Below are 17,528 nucleotides of genomic sequence, written 5' to 3' on the forward strand. Positions count from 1 at the left end.
GACGCCCGTCCCACTTGGCCAGGATCTCCGCCTGAAGACCCCGCGTGTGAAACTGGGCGAAGGGAATCGCCTCGAAAGCCGAGACCATTAGACCTAGACATCCCATACATGTCCGGAGGGACGAGCACTGAGTGTCCCTGAGGGACCTGACCTCGTCCTGAAGTGTCCGGAGCTTGTCTTCCGGCAGGAAGACCTTCGCTTGAGCAGAGTCCAGGATCATCCCCAGGTAGGGAAGACGAACCGACGGACACAACGTTGATTTTGGAAAATTTATCGTCCAACCAAACTCCTGCAGAGTCTGCATCGTGGTGGACAGGTCGTTCACCAGGTCCCGACTGGTCGCAGACCGAAGCAAGATATCGTCCAGATATCCCAAGACAGAGACGCCCTGGGCTCTCAATAAAGCCAGGACCGGCGCAAGCACCTTGGTGAAAACCCACGGAGCCGAAGCGAGACCGAAGGGTAACGCCACGAATTGGTAATGATCCTCCGCATCGAAGGTACCTCTGGTGACCCTCGAAAATGGGGATGTGAAGGTATGCATCCTTCAGATCGATGGAAGCCATGAATTCCCCCTGACTCAGGGCAGCCACCACTGAGCGCAGGGATTCCATGCGGAACTTGCGAACCCGCACAAAGCGGTTCAGAGCTTTCAAGTCCAGAATCGGACATACCTTGCCCTCCTTTCTGGGCACAGTGAACAGATTGGAGTAGAACCCCCGAAATCTGTCCCCATGAGGCACCGGAACCACCACTCCCTGGACCCACAGGTCCCGCACCGCCAGGTGCAGATCCTGAAAACGCTCCGGAGACAGCTGAAGATTTGAGGGAAAAAATCTGCTCGCCGGCCGAGAGAGAAACTCGATCTTGTAACCAGATCGAACGATTTCCTGAACCCACCTGTCCCGAATGCGGGCCAGCCAGGGTTGAAGAAAACCGAGCAAACGTCCCCCCACCCCAGAACCGGGTGGGGGCGCCCCTTCAGGCCGAATTGGTATGGGCAGCGGACCCGGACTGGCCGGACTTCTGCTTACCTGCCCACGGCTTCTTCTGGGATCCTTGGCCCTTGAAGGGCTTGCCCTTGTATTGCGACCGAAAGGCACGAAAGGACCCCTGAGAGGGCCTAAACGAGGTATTCTTCTTACCGCGAACAAACTTATTCTTGTGAGTGTGGGGTAAGAGAGTGCTCTTACCCCCGGAAATTCCCTTTATCAGAGTATCCAAAGACTCGCCAAAAAGGCGAGATCCCGCGTAGGGAAGATTAGCTAGAGTCATGCGAGAGGATTGGTCAACCGACCAACATTTCAGCCATATCAGGCGACGGTTCAACACCGCTACACTGGAGAGGCGTGCAGCCAAAGGGACTAAATCCAAGTCCGCATCGCACAAATACATGACACCCTGATGAATTTGATCTACCATAGCCAACGTTGTCGGCGGAGCAGAGTCAGCCACCAGGGTGCGCCTGAGCACCTGCGTCCAATCCGCAATAGCTTGGGCTGCCATAATGGAAGCAAAAATAGGCTTCAGCATAGAACCAGCAAGCGTATAAGCATGATGGGCCAGAGACTCCAATCTCCTGTCCGTAGGGTCCCGGAACACCGGGGTATCCTCAGCAGGAATCGCAGTAGATTTATTCAAAACCGCCACCGCGTGATCCACCTGAGGCGGCACACACCAACGCTCATCAGTGGTGGGTGTAAATGGATAACGCAGCTTGAACTTACTTGGCACAGTAAAGGGCTTCTTCAAATTGCGCCATTGCTCATCAACAGCGCGCTGAAATACCGCAGGGCAGGGAAAAACCAGCGCTGATTTGCGTTTCCTTTTCGTCCCATAAGAGGACATCAAAGCAGGAGGACACGGTTCATCCTGCAGATGCAGTGTTTCCTTGATAGAAGTAATCAACTCATCCATGAGTACAAGCTCTTCAGGCGAGCCAGGGGGAGAAGTATCAATTCCTTCTACCTCAGCCTCCCCCTCAGACCCCACAAGGTCCAGAGATGAACGAGACCCTGAGAAGGGCACTCCAGCCATAGCAGCCCCATCGCCCTCTGAATCAGAGGAAATAGATAACCTGGGCCGTTTTGCGGATCGATCAGCCATTAGCATCTGCACCTGGGAAGCCAAGTTCGCTACAACAGCAGCCAGATCAGCCCCCTCGGGGGATGCAGCAGCCCCTTGGCCCCCCACCAGGGTGGGAGGAAACTTGCAATCCTGAGAATCCATGCCCCAGTATCAACTGAAATAAAGGACTGCCCCTTTAAGACCGCGGCGAGCGCAGCCCACCGCACACTACTGTATGTACCGACCCCCGCAGGGATAAGGAGCACTGAGCAAGGAAATACAGGATAAGGAAGGTAAAAACCTGGAGAGAGCACACAGCTGCTGCCACCGATCGCTGTTCCAGTGAAAAAGGAAGTGATGCAATGACTGACCGCCCTATATAGCCTATGAAGGCTTCACAAACATGGCCGCTCGGCTGAGGGAATCTAGGCAATAAGAAAATGGCGCCGACATGTGCTTGCAGGAGCGATCGCCGCCAAAATGGCGGCGTTTGGCGCCAAAACACCGCGCTGTACCACACAGGGCCCGTCACCACAGTTTGTCGAAAAAAATGGCGGGCCGCATAAGCGGTCGCCGCACAGCATGTCTGAGCCCAGTCTGCCCCATACATCTCACACAGCAGAGCGGGAGAGCCCCCCCCCCCCCCCGCAGCCCACAGAAAGGCAGCTATCACAGGAATCTGACAGGGAGCTCAGCACTTACACAGACATGCGGGTCACACAGTCACAGACTGACACCCAAACAGACAGGTCCCCACATAGAAATTTACTTACCATTCCGGATGGTGTGGGGAGCCTTCTCTACCACTGTACTGGGGACAGGGAGTGTCGCAGCCAGGACGCAGTGGACTGCGGTGCTAAAACCGCAAATGGCGTCCGGTGAGGTAGCCACCTCACAGGCAGCATCCCTGCAGCGAACAGGGATGGGTCGTTCAATATGCCAGGGAAACCTGAGCTGACCGCTCGATAGCAGGCTGGGGAAACCCCTGGCTCTCAGCCCTGGATCCAGGGTGGCCAGTCCGAGACCCAGCTCCGCATGATCATCTTCATCCGAAGAAAACTAAACTAATGCTGAGAAAAAAACAGCTAAGTAAAGGAAAGAGAAAAATACTTGAAATAAACTCAAAAAGAGGATAGAAGGCTGAGACTGAAAGCCCCAGCACAGGAACAGCCAGCTACTCCTAAGCTAGGCAATTGAAAACTGAGTTGAGAATGCTGGAAGCAGGGAGGTATTGACTGAGGGGACCACCCCCTAGGGGTGTGATATGCTTAAAGCTTTGATATTAACAAATCTTGTTGCCTAGCTACTCATGCGGAGCAAAGGTCAATTACCCATTGGTGAAGATTATGAAGGGGCGGCGACTGTCGGAGGACGTAAGAGAAATAGGGTTTCCATCCGTCCGGATTTCACGGACAGGATCCGATGCGGATGGCAGCGGACATGTCGCCGCTGACATCCGCTGCCCCATATGGATGCATGGAGGATCCGATCAGATCCGCCTAAAAAACTGACAGGCGGATCTTATCGGATCGTCAGTGTGAAAGGACCCTAATGGGCCATACACACTATAAGATTTTCTGAAGACTTTTTCCTTTAGACTTACCAAAACCATATAATATGAGGTCAACCCTAAACACTTTCAATTTGTATGCAATCTGGCAGGCCCTTGCACTACATAGAAAAGGTAAATCTGAAGGAAATCTAACCACAAAAGTTGGATAGTGTGTATCCAGCTTAAGAGGCTTCTTACTTTGGACTTTTTTCACCTGACTCAGCACTTCATTCCTTTACTATTTTTTAGTTTAATTGAAAATATGTTGTTTTTGCAACACTTTTCTCTTATTTGTATTTTGCTTTGTAGCAATTTATGACAAATTTTTGTGTCACTATATAGTCTATGTATTTAATCACCTTTTTTATTAGCGCACCTTCTTATATCATTTAATTGGATAGCAAAAACTCTAAACCGAGACTCTCTAGAAATAAATCTATATATATTAATCATATTGATTGAGCATCACCCAGAAGGTGGGAGTCTATGGTATGGAAGTAATTAACCACTTGCCGACCGCCCGCCGCAGTTTTACTGCAGCAGGCTGGCTCGGCTGCGCAAACTACTGTAGTACTATGTTGGTCACGCGTGTGGTACTGGGCGGCGAGCACGTGCCGCCGACTGCGTGCTCCCACCCCCACTAGGCAACGGCGATGCCAATGCACAGAGCTGGTGGCACCGATTGCCACCGGCCACCCGCCGCTGAGAGAGAAGAACGGTTAGCTGTTGTAAACCCAGCTGACCGTTCTTCTCTCTGAAATGATCACAGAGCTCCTGTGATCCTTCTATATTGGATCACAGGTCTCTATGGTCATTTCATACGCCCCTCCCCCACAGTTCGGAAACACTCCCTTAGGCCTACATTTAACCCTTTGCTCACCCACTAGGTTAACCCCTTCCCTGCCACTGTCATTATTACAGTAACAGTGCATAATGTATTCTTAGCACTGATTACAGTAGTAATGTCACTGGTCCCCCCAAAAGTGTCAAAAAGGTCAGTTAGGGGTCCGGTCTGTCTGCAGCAATGTCGCAGTCCCACTAAAAATCGCAGATCTCCCCCATTACTAGTAAAAAAATAAAACAAATAAAAATGACAAATCTTTCCCGTAGTTTGTAGACGCAATAACTTTTGTGCAAACCAATCAAAATACGCTTATTGCGATTTTTTTACCAAAAATATGTAGCAGAATACAAATTGACCTTTTTTGGGGGGGAATGTTATATAGTAGAATGTGAAAAATATTGTTTTTTTTTTTTAGAATTGTCGCTCTTTTTGTTTATAGCGCAAAAAATATAAATAGCACAGGTGATCAAATACCACCAAAAGAAAGCTCTATTTGTGGGAAAAAAAGGAAATCAACTTCATTTCGGTACAGCATTGCATGACCGCACAATTTTACGTTAAAGTAATGCAGTGCTGAATCGCAAAAAATGGCCTGGTTATTAAGGGGGCAAATCCTTCTGGTTAAACAAAACTGAGAATAAAAACTAATTTGTTAACTGAATACCTCCTCCCTATTGCATTTCTCTACATTTGGAACTTTCCCAAGGATTTCCATGCTTCCGCCATAGATATTTAACGCAAGGACATTTATTTATTTATTTTTATTTTTGCAGTTTTTTCGCTCTACGATAAAGTATTTAGGAGTCTGGAGGTCAGTCAACTTGATAAGGTGTCCCAAGGTCCATTCATGTGTATTGAGCATATCGTGCCGGGCTGCCATTTGGGGGACTTCCATTATTTTATGTATTCTTGGCCATCATCTACAGTACATTCCGTTGAAATCTGCTGACCGCAAGTTGTGCCATATAGGCCTTATACTCACTACCATTTGGTAAGCAGCTTTATTGTTGGTGGTGGATCACTGCACTTGTGGTGGACTGCACACCATTTGTTTACTACACCAGTCACCTATTTGATATAAGGATACTTTATAGAATTATTGTGTGCACTATTCCTTTATGGACATATTTTATATTTACTCATCAATTTATGTTATTTGATTATTCACTTTCAATATTTTTATTGTTTATATGGTCACATTTTCACAATTAGTGCAGCTTGTTGTTTAATAAATTCAATGAGAAGAGCTAAAAGCAAAGGGGAGAGTGAGCAAGCTTGCCTAGTACTGCGCTAAATCATGTAGGTAGTGGAATTAAAACCTGAATGTTTGATGCATACCTGTGGAGAGTTGTATAAGGAAGAGATGATCTTTTCCTACCCAGAAGCCAATAACAGAATTAGGTTACAATGCCAGAATTTTGGCTAACTATTAGACATTCAAATTGAGGAGGTACCAGTTTGAGGTTTAGGAATCATAGAAATAGAGGCCAAAAATGTGTCTGCTCTGAACCTCTCACCTTTGAGGATCCTGCCAGTAACACATTTTCTGTCCTGGAGTGACAACGTTCACTCAATATACTGTATATAAGTGTGTTAGGATTACATCACACCTCTCCTCCTTATCTTCATAACATAGGGGAGGTTGGACTTCTGCAGATTTCAGGGCAGCATATGCAGCTGACTATTGGGAATTTGGAGCTTATTGTATTTCTTGCAGGATTAACATTTTTTTTTTTATACTTTGAAGACAAACATGGGGAAATGTGCAAGTGTTGGATAGATGTATTGAATTGGTTCATTGTTTTGCCTATACATACACTTTTATTATTTTGCTCAAAATATATAAATGCAATAAAAATGTAATCTCTAGGTTTAAAGTTTTGTTCACACAATAAGCAGTGAACAAAAAATAGTGTTCATGTATACACATTTATTTATAACTGATAAGTGCCATTATCAGATCAGTGTTTGTGCCTGTGTTAATGCTGCTACAGATATCTTTATCTTTAAAATACTTCACAAATATAGCAAGTTTTTAACTACTAATGTACCTCCAATATATTATCCTGGTTTGGATCCAAAACAAATTCAAATGATTCATTCCAAACTGGATTAATATCATTGTTGAAATGCTTTGTTCTTTTTCTGCCGTCCGGTACTGATGAAATGAATAATTCCACATAAGGGTCAGGAGTATCGACTATAAAATAATAAAAGAAAAAATCTTGTGATTATGGGTGAAGTAAATCAGTGACAACTCACAACAATAGAGAGATAGGTTTTTTTTTTGTTTTTTTTACAGGTACTGGAGAGTTCAGTAGAATTAGTTGTTGTTAATACTAAGTTGTCTCACAATATGTTCTGCCTGCCTTTGTTAGGCAGTTGTAGCATAAGAGCAGAGCAGAAATATAACAAGTTATATTTAATATCTTAATACAAGTTAAAAATAAACATGACCAATTCATCTTTTTTGGAAAGATCAGAGCCCGTATACAGCTATTATATGGTATCAAAACAATTTATAATGCAGATCAAAGACAATTTAATACAAGGAACATACCAAAGAATTATAACACATATACAGTGCATCTGGAAAGTATTCATAGTGCTTCACTTTTTCCACATTTTGTTATGTTACAGCCTTATTCCAAAATATATTAAATCCATTATATTCCTTAACCACTTCAATACAGGGCACTTTCACCCCCTTCCTGCCCAGGCCAATTTTCCCCTTTTAGCGCTGTTGCATTTTGAATGACAATTGCGCGGTCAGGCAACACTGTACCACCAAATTTATGTAATTTCCCCCCCACAAATAGAGCTTTCTTTTGGTGGTATTTGATCACCTCTGGGTTTTTTCCTTTTTGCTAAACAAATAAAAAAAAGTTTGAAAAAAAAAAAAAAGTTTTTTTGTTTATGTTATACAATTTTGTAAATAAATAAGTTTTTTCCTGCACTGATGAGCACTGATGAGACTGCACTGACAGGCACTGATGAGGAGGCACTGATCTGATGGAGTGGCACTGATAGGGTGGCACTGATAGGCACTGATATGTGGCACTGATAGGTAGCACAGATATGCAGCATTGGTGGGCACTGATAGGCGGCACTGCTGGGCACTGATAGGCAGCATTGATGGGCACTGATAGGTGGCACTGATAGGTGGCACTGATGGGCACTGATAGGCGGCACTGGTGGGCACTGATGGCGGCACTGATGGGCACTAATGGGCACTGGTGGGCGACACTGAAAGATGGCACTGGTGGGCAGCACTGATAGGGAGGGCACTGGTGGGCAGCACTGATAGGGAGGGCAATGGGGGGCTCCCTGAGCCCTGATTGCCATCCCTGGTGGCCATAGTTGGCATCCCTGGGGTCATAGGTGGGCATCCCTGGGGTCATGGGTGGGCATCCCTGGTGGTTCTAGTGGCACCCCCCCGAGGGTCTGCACTGGTAATCAATGATCTGATTACCAGTGCCAACCCCCCCCCCGTCAGGGGAGCCGCCGATCGGTGCTCCTTTACTCGTGCCTGTCAGGCACGAACTAAGGAAAGCCGATCAACGGCTGTTCCTGTTTACTATGTGACCAGCCGTGATTGGACACGGCTGGTCACATGGTAAAGAGCCTACGTCAGAGGCTCTTTACCGAGATCGGAGATGCAGGGTGTCAGGCCGACACCTCGCATCACCGATCGCCGCTCTGCGCGCCCCCTGTGAGGGGGGTGGGGTGCTCAACCTCAGAAGTCTGGACAGACCGAATACATAATAAACAAGAAAAAAATTGGGGGAGCAAACCCTGAACATGTATATCTAAAGCCGGTGCAGCTATGAACCAAGCGACATGTATATTAAAAAAGAATAGCGCACACATGCAAAAGAAATGACTATCAAATATGGAGACAATCCATAAATAAAAATGGGGATTTAGTCCCACCATATGGCCATATCGTGCTCAAGCCCACCACTACGTCAAAGTACCCCATTATCAGTGGGTCCTACACTATCCATAAAAAAAAGGGGTGAATCCAGCCTCTCTTACCCTTGGAGATAACACTCCTTGCTGGGAGAGATGTTCTAATGCACTACAAGCGACAAGCAAACCCTGAACATGTATATCTAAAGCCAGTGCAGCTATGAACCAAGCGACATGTATATTAAAATTGCTTGTTTATTATGTATTCGGTCTGACCAGACTTCTGCGGTTGAGCACCCCACCCCACACACACCTGTACTCTATCAGTGTCCACTATCAAGTAGATATAGGAGGAGTCGCTTGTAGTGCATTAGCACATCTCTCCCAGCAAGGAGTGTTGTCTCCAAGGGTTAGGCTGGATTCACCCCTTTTTTATGGATAGTGTAGGACCCACTGATAATGGGGTACTTTGACGTAGTGGTGGGCTTGAGCACGATATGGCCATATGGTGGGACTAAATCCCCATTTTTATTTATGGATTGTCTCCATATTTGATAGTCATTTCTTTTGCATGTGTGCGCTATTCTTTTTTAATATACATGTCGCTTGGTTCATATCTTCATTTGACAGATGGGTTATGCTGCTTTTCCTAGGAGTAGGACACTAGGCGGAAAAGGGTTAACAAAGCTTAATTACGCCTATAGGGCAGTCCCAGGTGGTATACTCCCACTTCCTGCTCTAGGATCTCAGTTTGTAACAAGCAGTGTCAGAAGAATACATAGCCCAACTCCACAGAGGGGTGAGTGCTGTGTGTCAATGAACATCAGAGAAAAAGTATTTTACGGTAAGACAAAAATCCAGTTTTCTCTTTCATTCATTGACGGACACAGCTTCCTATCTTCATTTGACAGATGGGAGGTCCCAAAGCAGTATCAGAATGAGGGGTGGGAAAAAACACAACAATAAACAAAATTCCCAAACAAAGGGCTTAAACTTAGCCAACTTGGTAAACCAGGAGCTCACCTACCAGAAAGAAACACCCTCAAGAAGCAGAAATCTCTGCCACAGCAGCCTGGAAAACTTTGCGGCCAAAGGCAGCATCTGCAGATGCAAAAATATCCACCTTGTAGAACTTGGTGAATGTGTGTACAGACGCCCAAGTGGCCGCTTTGCAAAACTGAACCACTGACGCCTGATGACAGAAGGCCCAGGAGGCACTAAGCGCCCTCGTGGAATGCACCTCAACAGGGAAAGGAGGAACCTGACACTTAACTGAATAGGCCTGCACCACCGTTTGCCTGATCCATCTGGAAATGGTTTCAGCAGATGCAGCCTCCCCCTTATGAGGGCCACCTGTAAGAATAAACAAGGAATCTGATTTCCGAATAGGCTCAGTCACCATCAAGTACACCCTGATGCCCCGGAACAAATCCAAAGAATGCAAAACAACCTCTTTTGGGTGCTTTGGCTTATATATATAGAGGCAACACAATGTCCTCAACCAAGGAATTAGTTGCCAACAGTCTTTGGAAGAAAATTGCCAAAGCTGAAATCTGGCCCTTAATGGTGCCCAGGGCCAAACGCTGATCTACACCTCTTTGTAGAAACTCCAGCAGATGTGACACCGAAAAGGAACGGGGGGGGGGGAACCTCCCTAGACTCACTAAGTAATATACTGTACGATTTCCAAACTCAATGGTAAATCTTCTAAAACTTCCCAGAGTAGGGTTCACTGATTCCGACAACCCCCTATCCTTCAATACCTGGCTTTCAATAGCCGGGCCGTTAAAGCCAGTGACTGTAAAGCAGGATGGAAGATCGGTCGTTGAGACAGAAGATCTTCTCTGAGAGGAAGCAGCCAAGGGGCATCGGCTACCAGTCTTAGCAGGCCCACATATAGGACCAACAAGACCAGTCTGGGGCCACCAGAATCATTGGAATCCCTTCTGCCTTGATTCTGCGCAGAAGTCTCAGCAGAAGTTGTAGTGGAGGAAAGGCATAAATAGATGATACTGGCCCCAAGGGACCACCAGCATCTGCGGCGTCAGCCAGAGGATCCTGAGACCTTGCAACAAATCTCGGAACCTTCTGGTTGAAACGGAGGCACAGTTGTTGAAATACTTATGGATGAAGAGACCATTCGCCCGGACACATTGCCTGACAACTGAGGTAGTCCTCCTGCCAATTTTCCACCCCTGGAATATGCACAGCAGAGAGCTTTGGAACAAGGTGTTCTGCCCACCTTAGAATACTGGTCACTTCTTTGGCCACTAGGGCACTTTTTGTGCTCTCTTGGTGATTGATATATGCCACGGCCGTGGCGTTGTCTGATTGAATCCTTACCGGACACCCCTGCAGACGATCTGTCCACTGGGACAGACAAAGCCTGATCGCTTGTGTTCCTCCCAGAACCAGAACCCTTGGGTTGATTCCTTGCCCAGGACACCTCCCCACCCGGACAGGCTGGCGTCCATGGTAACCACTGTCCAGAACAGAGGGAGAAAAGACTTCCCTTGTTGAAGAGCCGGGGAGCGATGCCGCCAAAGGAGAGATGCTCTCGCACCCCGACTCAACAGGATCTGATTGTCCAGGGACTGTGGATTCTTGTCCCGTTTGGATAGAATCTCTCTTTGCAGAAGTCTGGCATGGAACTGAGCGAATAGAACAGCCTTGAAGGTGGAAACCATCAAGCCCAGTACCTGCATGCAAGTTCTGAGAGACGACCAGTGATTGAATCACAGAAGTCGAATCGCATGCTGCATCAAGAGTTTGTTTCTGTGAGAAACACCCGGGCTGAGGCTGAATCCAGAGTCAGTCCCAGGAAGTCCAATTTGTTTGACGGGGTCAAAGCTGACTTTTGAAAATTCAGAGTCCAGCCGAACTCCTGCAGAGTTCGCACCGTAATGTCCAGACCCTTCTTCAGGACCAACGACGATTCCGCCCTCAGAAGAAGATTGTCCAGGTACCCCAGTACCGAAATCCCCCGCTGTCCGAGTAAGGCGAAAACCGGGGCTAACACTTTTTAAAACACCGAGGAGCGGAGGCGATACCAAAGGGTAATGCCACAAATTGATAATGCTCCTCGCCCATGGCAAACCGAAGAAAGCGCTGATGCCTGATGTACATATGAATATGAAGGTAAGCGTCCTTGATATCGATTGGAGGCCAGAAAGTCTCCTTGATGAAGGGAAGCCACAACTGGGCGAATGGATTCCATTCTGAATTTCTGAACCCGCACAAAGTTGTTCAGGGCCTTGAGATACAGGATTGGGCGAACCTTCCCCTCCTTCCTGGGGACCGTGAAGAGGTTTGAATAAACCCCTGAAAACATTCCAACTCTGGAACTGGTACTACGCAGATCGGAAGGGCAGATTCTGGCCGAAGCAAGGATCGAAACTCTACTACCCTTTTGTCTTGGATGAACGAGGTCCATGGGTCTGGCAATGAAGACGTCCCCCCACCCCTAGTAAGGATGAGGGCATCCCTTCAGGGGGAGGAGGGCTTATATGCGAGACCAGAGGAGCCCGTCTTGGACTTGCCACCCCATGGTCTCTTGGAACCCCCTTTGAAGGGACGTGAGGATTTAGAACTCTGGTCCTGTGACCCTGCGGGAAAAAAGGGTCGCTTGTGAGCTGAAAAGAAAGGGCCACGTTTATGGCGAGGCTCTCTGTTTTTAGTAGCCTGCCGAAGCAGGGTGCTCTTGCCCCCCGTGAGAGCCTTTGATTTCTTCCATTGAGGCTCTGAGCAAGCAGTCCCCCACAAAGGGGAGATCCATCAGCACCTTTTTGGAGGCCTGGTCCATAGACCGACATTTCAACCAGATCATGCGGCACAAGGTCACCGCCGTTGCCGATGCCCTGCAGGCTAACAGGGCAGCATCCAGAGAGGCATCACAAATATACTGCAACCCCTGTATTAACTGGTCCATCAGCTCCGCCATTTCAAGAGGAACCTGACCCTCTTTCAAATCCTAGCGCAAAAGCTTCGCCCACTCCGTCGAGGTCTGGGAGACCAAGGTTTTGGCAAACGCTGGCCTCAGGATTGAGCATGCCACGGTAAAAAGATGGCAGACCAAGGATTCAGCCATCCTATCTGCAGGCTCCTTACTCCACTGGTAATAACGTGACTTTATTTAGCTTAGAAACCTGAGAATCCACCACTGGTGGCACCGTCAATTCTTTAGGAGGGACTCCTCAAAAGGATACCTCCTGGCGAAACGCTTAGGTATTCCAGCCATGCATTTCGGGGACCCCCACTGGCTAGTGACAATCTCGTCGAAATAGGCAGGAAACAGGAACACCTTTACCACTCTGGATGGCTTGCGGGTGCCAAATTGCACCAGTACAGCCGACGCAGCGTCCGCTGCGTCCACTGCGTCCTCCATTGTTAAAGTTTCCCGCACTGATACAATCAGTGCCTCTGCAAGGGCTTTTCTTGCGCAGAAGTGGTGGAAGAGGAATCATCCTCACTATCAGAGCACTCGAGGTACATAGATGCAGACCCCGTGGGGTGACTCGCGTACGCGGCGGCCAAATCAGCCTCAGAATCTGAGGAGGTAGAGGAGGCAGGTGAAGGTGGGAGGGGGGCACTTTTAACCAGGTCTCTTTTGCAAGACCATGCCCACTTTAGATAACAGAGACTTCAGGACTGCCGTTGTGGCCGTCATAGAGTGGGACCCAGAGGATCGCCCCCCCCCCCCTTCTGAGAGTGAGTCAGTTGGTGAGACATGTTCTACAGGCTCCATGGCACCCTGGGGCCACAGTAAGAAAAAACAGTGTAAATTTTCAATAAACTGAAAAAAAAAAAACCACCGCTGATTCCTGTGGTACCATAGGTCCCAGAATACTGCAATAGAGGAGCAGGCAGACAATACCACCCCAGGACTCACCACCAATGCATCTCAGCAAGGAGCAGGGAGAGAGGGGAAAAAGCGCTAACAGCCTGCAGCACGCGGATCCGAGAGGAAGAGAAAACAGCTGTTCTGACACTAGAGGCGCCTGCCGAGTGCCTCTTCATGCGGCTACAAGAAAACAGTCCTATGGGAATTACGAAAACATGGCCACATTTACCTATGGGAACCACGAAAGCATGGCCGCCGATCTCCGGGAAAATGGACGCCGAGCCGCAACACATGCAGCTAGAAGAAAATGGCGGCGCCACAAAATGTGCGTGCGAATCCCGGGACGGCGCCCCTGATGTATGTACATGGCCGATAGGGACCCCCCTCAGGACTCAGCACCATAAGCAGCTATCAGTGTGATCCCACCCCCCTTTCATTTACATCTCACCTCACCTAATTAAAGAGGAAGTAAACCCTCCTCTGCAAGTTGTACCTATAGGTAAGCCTATGATAAGGCTTACCTATAGGTACTGTAAATATCTCCTAAACATTTACCGTTTAGGAGATATTAACCTTACATGCAGCCAGTGACATCACTGGCGCATGCGCTCTGAAGGAACGGCCGCTGGTGCCATTCCTTCAGAGACCCGTGCCGTGATCGTCGGCTCCCGCGCACGTGCGCGGGAGTGACGTCACTGTTGCTCCGGCCAATCAGATGGTCAATCAAATAAATACAAATTTGGGTTTACAACCTCCGGGCAGGTCACCTCCCCATCTCGCAACAGGGGGTACTGCAAGCCAGAGGAATGCTGCGACCTGGCCGCAGGGGTCTGTGATGTGAAGAGAAACACTGTAGGACAGATTTAAAGTGGGAATTGTGATGAAAAGGGTGACTGTAGAACACCACACTGATATAAAAGGAGGGGAGTGTGCTGTAAAGGGGGTTGTGGTGTAAAGGGGTCTGAGCAACTGACTCGTGAATATCCCCCCCCCCCTGGAAAAATTGCCTGCCACTAAACTCCCTGGCACCAAAACGTTTGGGGACAGCTGCTGTAAGGCACAGTATAGTAATGGAGTTATTTAAAAAAAAATGGTATATAAATAAAGAAATCGTAATGGAATCTAAAAAAACCCAGAACAATTAACTGTAAGATGTGTTCAGTTAGGCATAGGTTCACTAAGACAACTACGCATTTAGAGACACAAGTCTATAATGGCTCAAGTTGAAGTAATGCGCAATCTGTCAATTAAGCCTTCACTGCGGGCATTCAGAGTCCCATGTAGAACAGTCAGACATGTGCTACTTTACTATAAGAGCGGAATCAAGTAAATCAGGTCTTCGACAACCTGGGTGATGAAAAGGATGGTAGGTTACAACAACCTCTGGAGCAAGAACATTTGGAGTGTTGAGAAAACATTTGGAGTGTTGAGGCAAGGGACTAGAGGATCACAGCTGGTCATCTGTAGGCAAGGGGGCAAACCAGTTCTGAACCTGGTTTGGGGCAGCATTAAGGAACTTTAACAAAGCCTGGAGATGGTAAAGTGTGAAAGACTTGTCCTTGCAGATCAGAACATGTAGAGGATAACTCCAATGGCAGCAGATGTCATGTTGGAGCATCAGATCTAAAGTCTCCTGCGGGCCAGGGTATTCCTGGATAAATCCAGGAAGAGCTGAACCTAAACATCAAAATCCACTGGACCTTTGTGCCATGCCTGGCACATGTTTTCCTCTTTTTTTTTTTTTTTTTTATATAAATGGACTCTGTATCTGTATCTTGTGGGAAGTTGTTATGGGCGGAACGGGGACCAGCAACACGGTGGACTCTGCCCAACTCCAAGTGTTCTGTGGGTCCCTTACCCAAGATAGAATTTAAGATGGTAGTGACGGAGGTTTTAAGATCAGATCCTGATTTTGCCTCAGGGAGTTCCCTATAGTCTAATGTTAATCCAGTGACCTCTGTTCTCCCCATCTTCTACTTGTAACTGCAAGTAGGCAAGTTGCTGTGAGTGTTGGGAGGATAGTTGTTCAAGTGCACTTATACAGGAGTTGTGTGTAGCGGATAGTGACTGCATATCTGCCACTTTAGATTCCAGTTTGTTGATGTCACAGCCCATCCAGTGGGACCTTAAATAAGCACTCTAGCTGCTGAGACCCATGGGGGATTCTGCTGAGACCCATTGGGGATTCTCTTAGTCTTCCTGTGGACCGACATGTGAGGTATGGTATGCTATTAGTGCAGGAGTTGTCTGGCAGGTAAAAAGCTCCAGAGAAGCCATCTTCACAGCGCCATTGCTAGTCATGCCCCTATCAATCAATTTTTGCTAATGCAGAATTATTTCTATCTTTACTGTAATTTTTCAGTAGAGATAAGATAATACCTTATAAAGGTTGTGATCCTCTAAGTAAACCCCTAAGTAGTTAGTTTTGCCAACATCCCTTGAATGTAGATTGTTAAAGGTTTGGTGCCTCAGGCCAAGTGTGTATGGGACTTCAACGGCTAGTAACAAAGGCTTTATATAAAATATATAACAGTTTATTGAATAAAATAAAGTAGAAAGCAAAAGCAAAATTGTTAAACACAATTCTTGTGTGTTGGGTTAGAGACCCATTGGTGAAGGTAAGTATCGAAGGTTTAGTGACAAGGTGATATGGTGACTTATTTGAATATTGTTCTCTGCTGTTCCATGCGTGGTGCCCAGCTTGGATTTTGCAGAGAAGAAATATCCTAGAAAATTCAACGCGTTTCGGCTGGTTACAGTAGTATGCCTTTATCAAGGATTATTCACCATATCTGAAATTGCAATTAAGTATATACAGTAAAACATATGCGCACAAGGAGGCAATTTCCCGTTGTTGCATAGTGGTTAAATACATACATTTTAAGCGTTTGCCTGATCCATGTGTGAAGACTTTTTCTCTGATCCTCAAATCGCATCGAGAACTGTATGGATGCTGCTTCTGATGGTAATATATAGTGGATATATTAATATATTTTCATTATGGTTCCCCTTAAATAATAATATTAATATGTACTCACAGACTAAGCTGTACTGGTGGAGTCAAGATATTTTCCAGGTTTCATCAAGATTTTTAGGGTGACTATCAAGAAAAAAGTTGTGACAGCTTTTCATATTTTGAGTATATTTATTTGTGAGAAAAAGTGTTTTGTGGATTCCTCCTGTGCTTTTGGAGGAGCTCCACATAATTATTCAACTCAACTCACTGTTTAGGTGTCCAAGGCAATCATCAGGAAGGGTATTCCAGGAGCAGCGTCTCCGGTGGTGTGCTTGTCTCCCTCTGCAAGAGGGAAGTGACACCTTCCTCACAAATAAATATACTCAAAAAATGAAAAACTGTCACAACTGTTTTCTTGCTAGTCACCCAAAAAATCTTGATGAGACCTGGAAAATATCTGGACTCCATCAGTACAGCTGCAAACACTTTGAAGTTAGTCTGTGAATACATATTAATATTATTATTTAAGGGGAACCATAATGAAAATATATTAATTAATATATCCACTATATATTACCATCAGAAGCAGCATCCATACAGTTCTCGATGCGATTTGAGGATCAGAGAAAAAGTCTTCCAATATGGATCAGGCAAACACCTAAAATGTATGTATTTAACCACTTTGCAACAACGGGAAATTGCCCCCTTGTGCGCATATGTTTTACTGTATATACTTAATTGTAATTTCAGATATGGTGAATAATCCTTGATAAAGGCATACTACTGTAACCAGCCGAAACGCGTTGGATTTTCTAGGATATTTCTTCTCTGCAAATTCCAAGCTGGGCACCACACATGGAACAGCAGAGAACAATATTCAAATAAGTCACCATATCACCTTGTCACTAAACCTTCGATACTTACTCACCTTTACCAATGGGTCTCTAACCCAACACACAAGAATTGTGTTTAACAATTTTGCTTTTGCTTTCTACTTTATTTTATTCAATAAACTGTTATATATTTTATATAAAACCTTTGTTACTAGCTGTAAAAGTCCCATTCACACTTGGCCTGAGGCACCAAACCTTTAACAAAGATAATACCTTATAAGCTAGGAAATGGGAGTATATTTGACAATAATTACACAGATAAAAAATAAATCTTACTTACGCATATCTCCAAAGGTTCCTTTTGTGACATTGGTAGCTTTAATTACAGTTACTGTAAATCTATGAGAATACTGGTGTTCAACCTGAGGAGAGAAAGATTTCACATAATATAAACAAACTCTTTGTACACCTAGCAAAAAAGTAAAAATAGAAGTGTTGATCTGAAATTTCAGAACTTCTTCAGC

General features: G+C 46.2%; 1 protein-coding gene across 2 annotated transcripts in view; it reads right to left on the bottom strand.

Moving 5' to 3' along the window:
* The window catches only part of PLA2G4A (phospholipase A2 group IVA), a 201,629-nt gene that overhangs the window by 98,626 nt on the left and 85,475 nt on the right, over nucleotides 1-17,528 (bottom strand). For both annotated transcript variants that reach the window (XM_082264962.1, XM_082264963.1), the window contains exons 4-5: nucleotides 17,345-17,426; nucleotides 6,515-6,663 (exon numbers count right to left, since the gene is read on the bottom strand). In XM_082264962.1, coding sequence (XP_082121088.1) covers nucleotides 6,515-6,663; nucleotides 17,345-17,426 — 231 coding nt within the window. The remainder of the gene's footprint in view (nucleotides 1-6,514; nucleotides 6,664-17,344; nucleotides 17,427-17,528) is intronic.

Source organism: Pelophylax lessonae (genome assembly GCF_965119305.1).
Source record: "Pelophylax lessonae genome assembly, chromosome: 8".
Taxonomy (NCBI): Eukaryota; Metazoa; Chordata; class Amphibia; order Anura; family Ranidae; genus Pelophylax; species Pelophylax lessonae.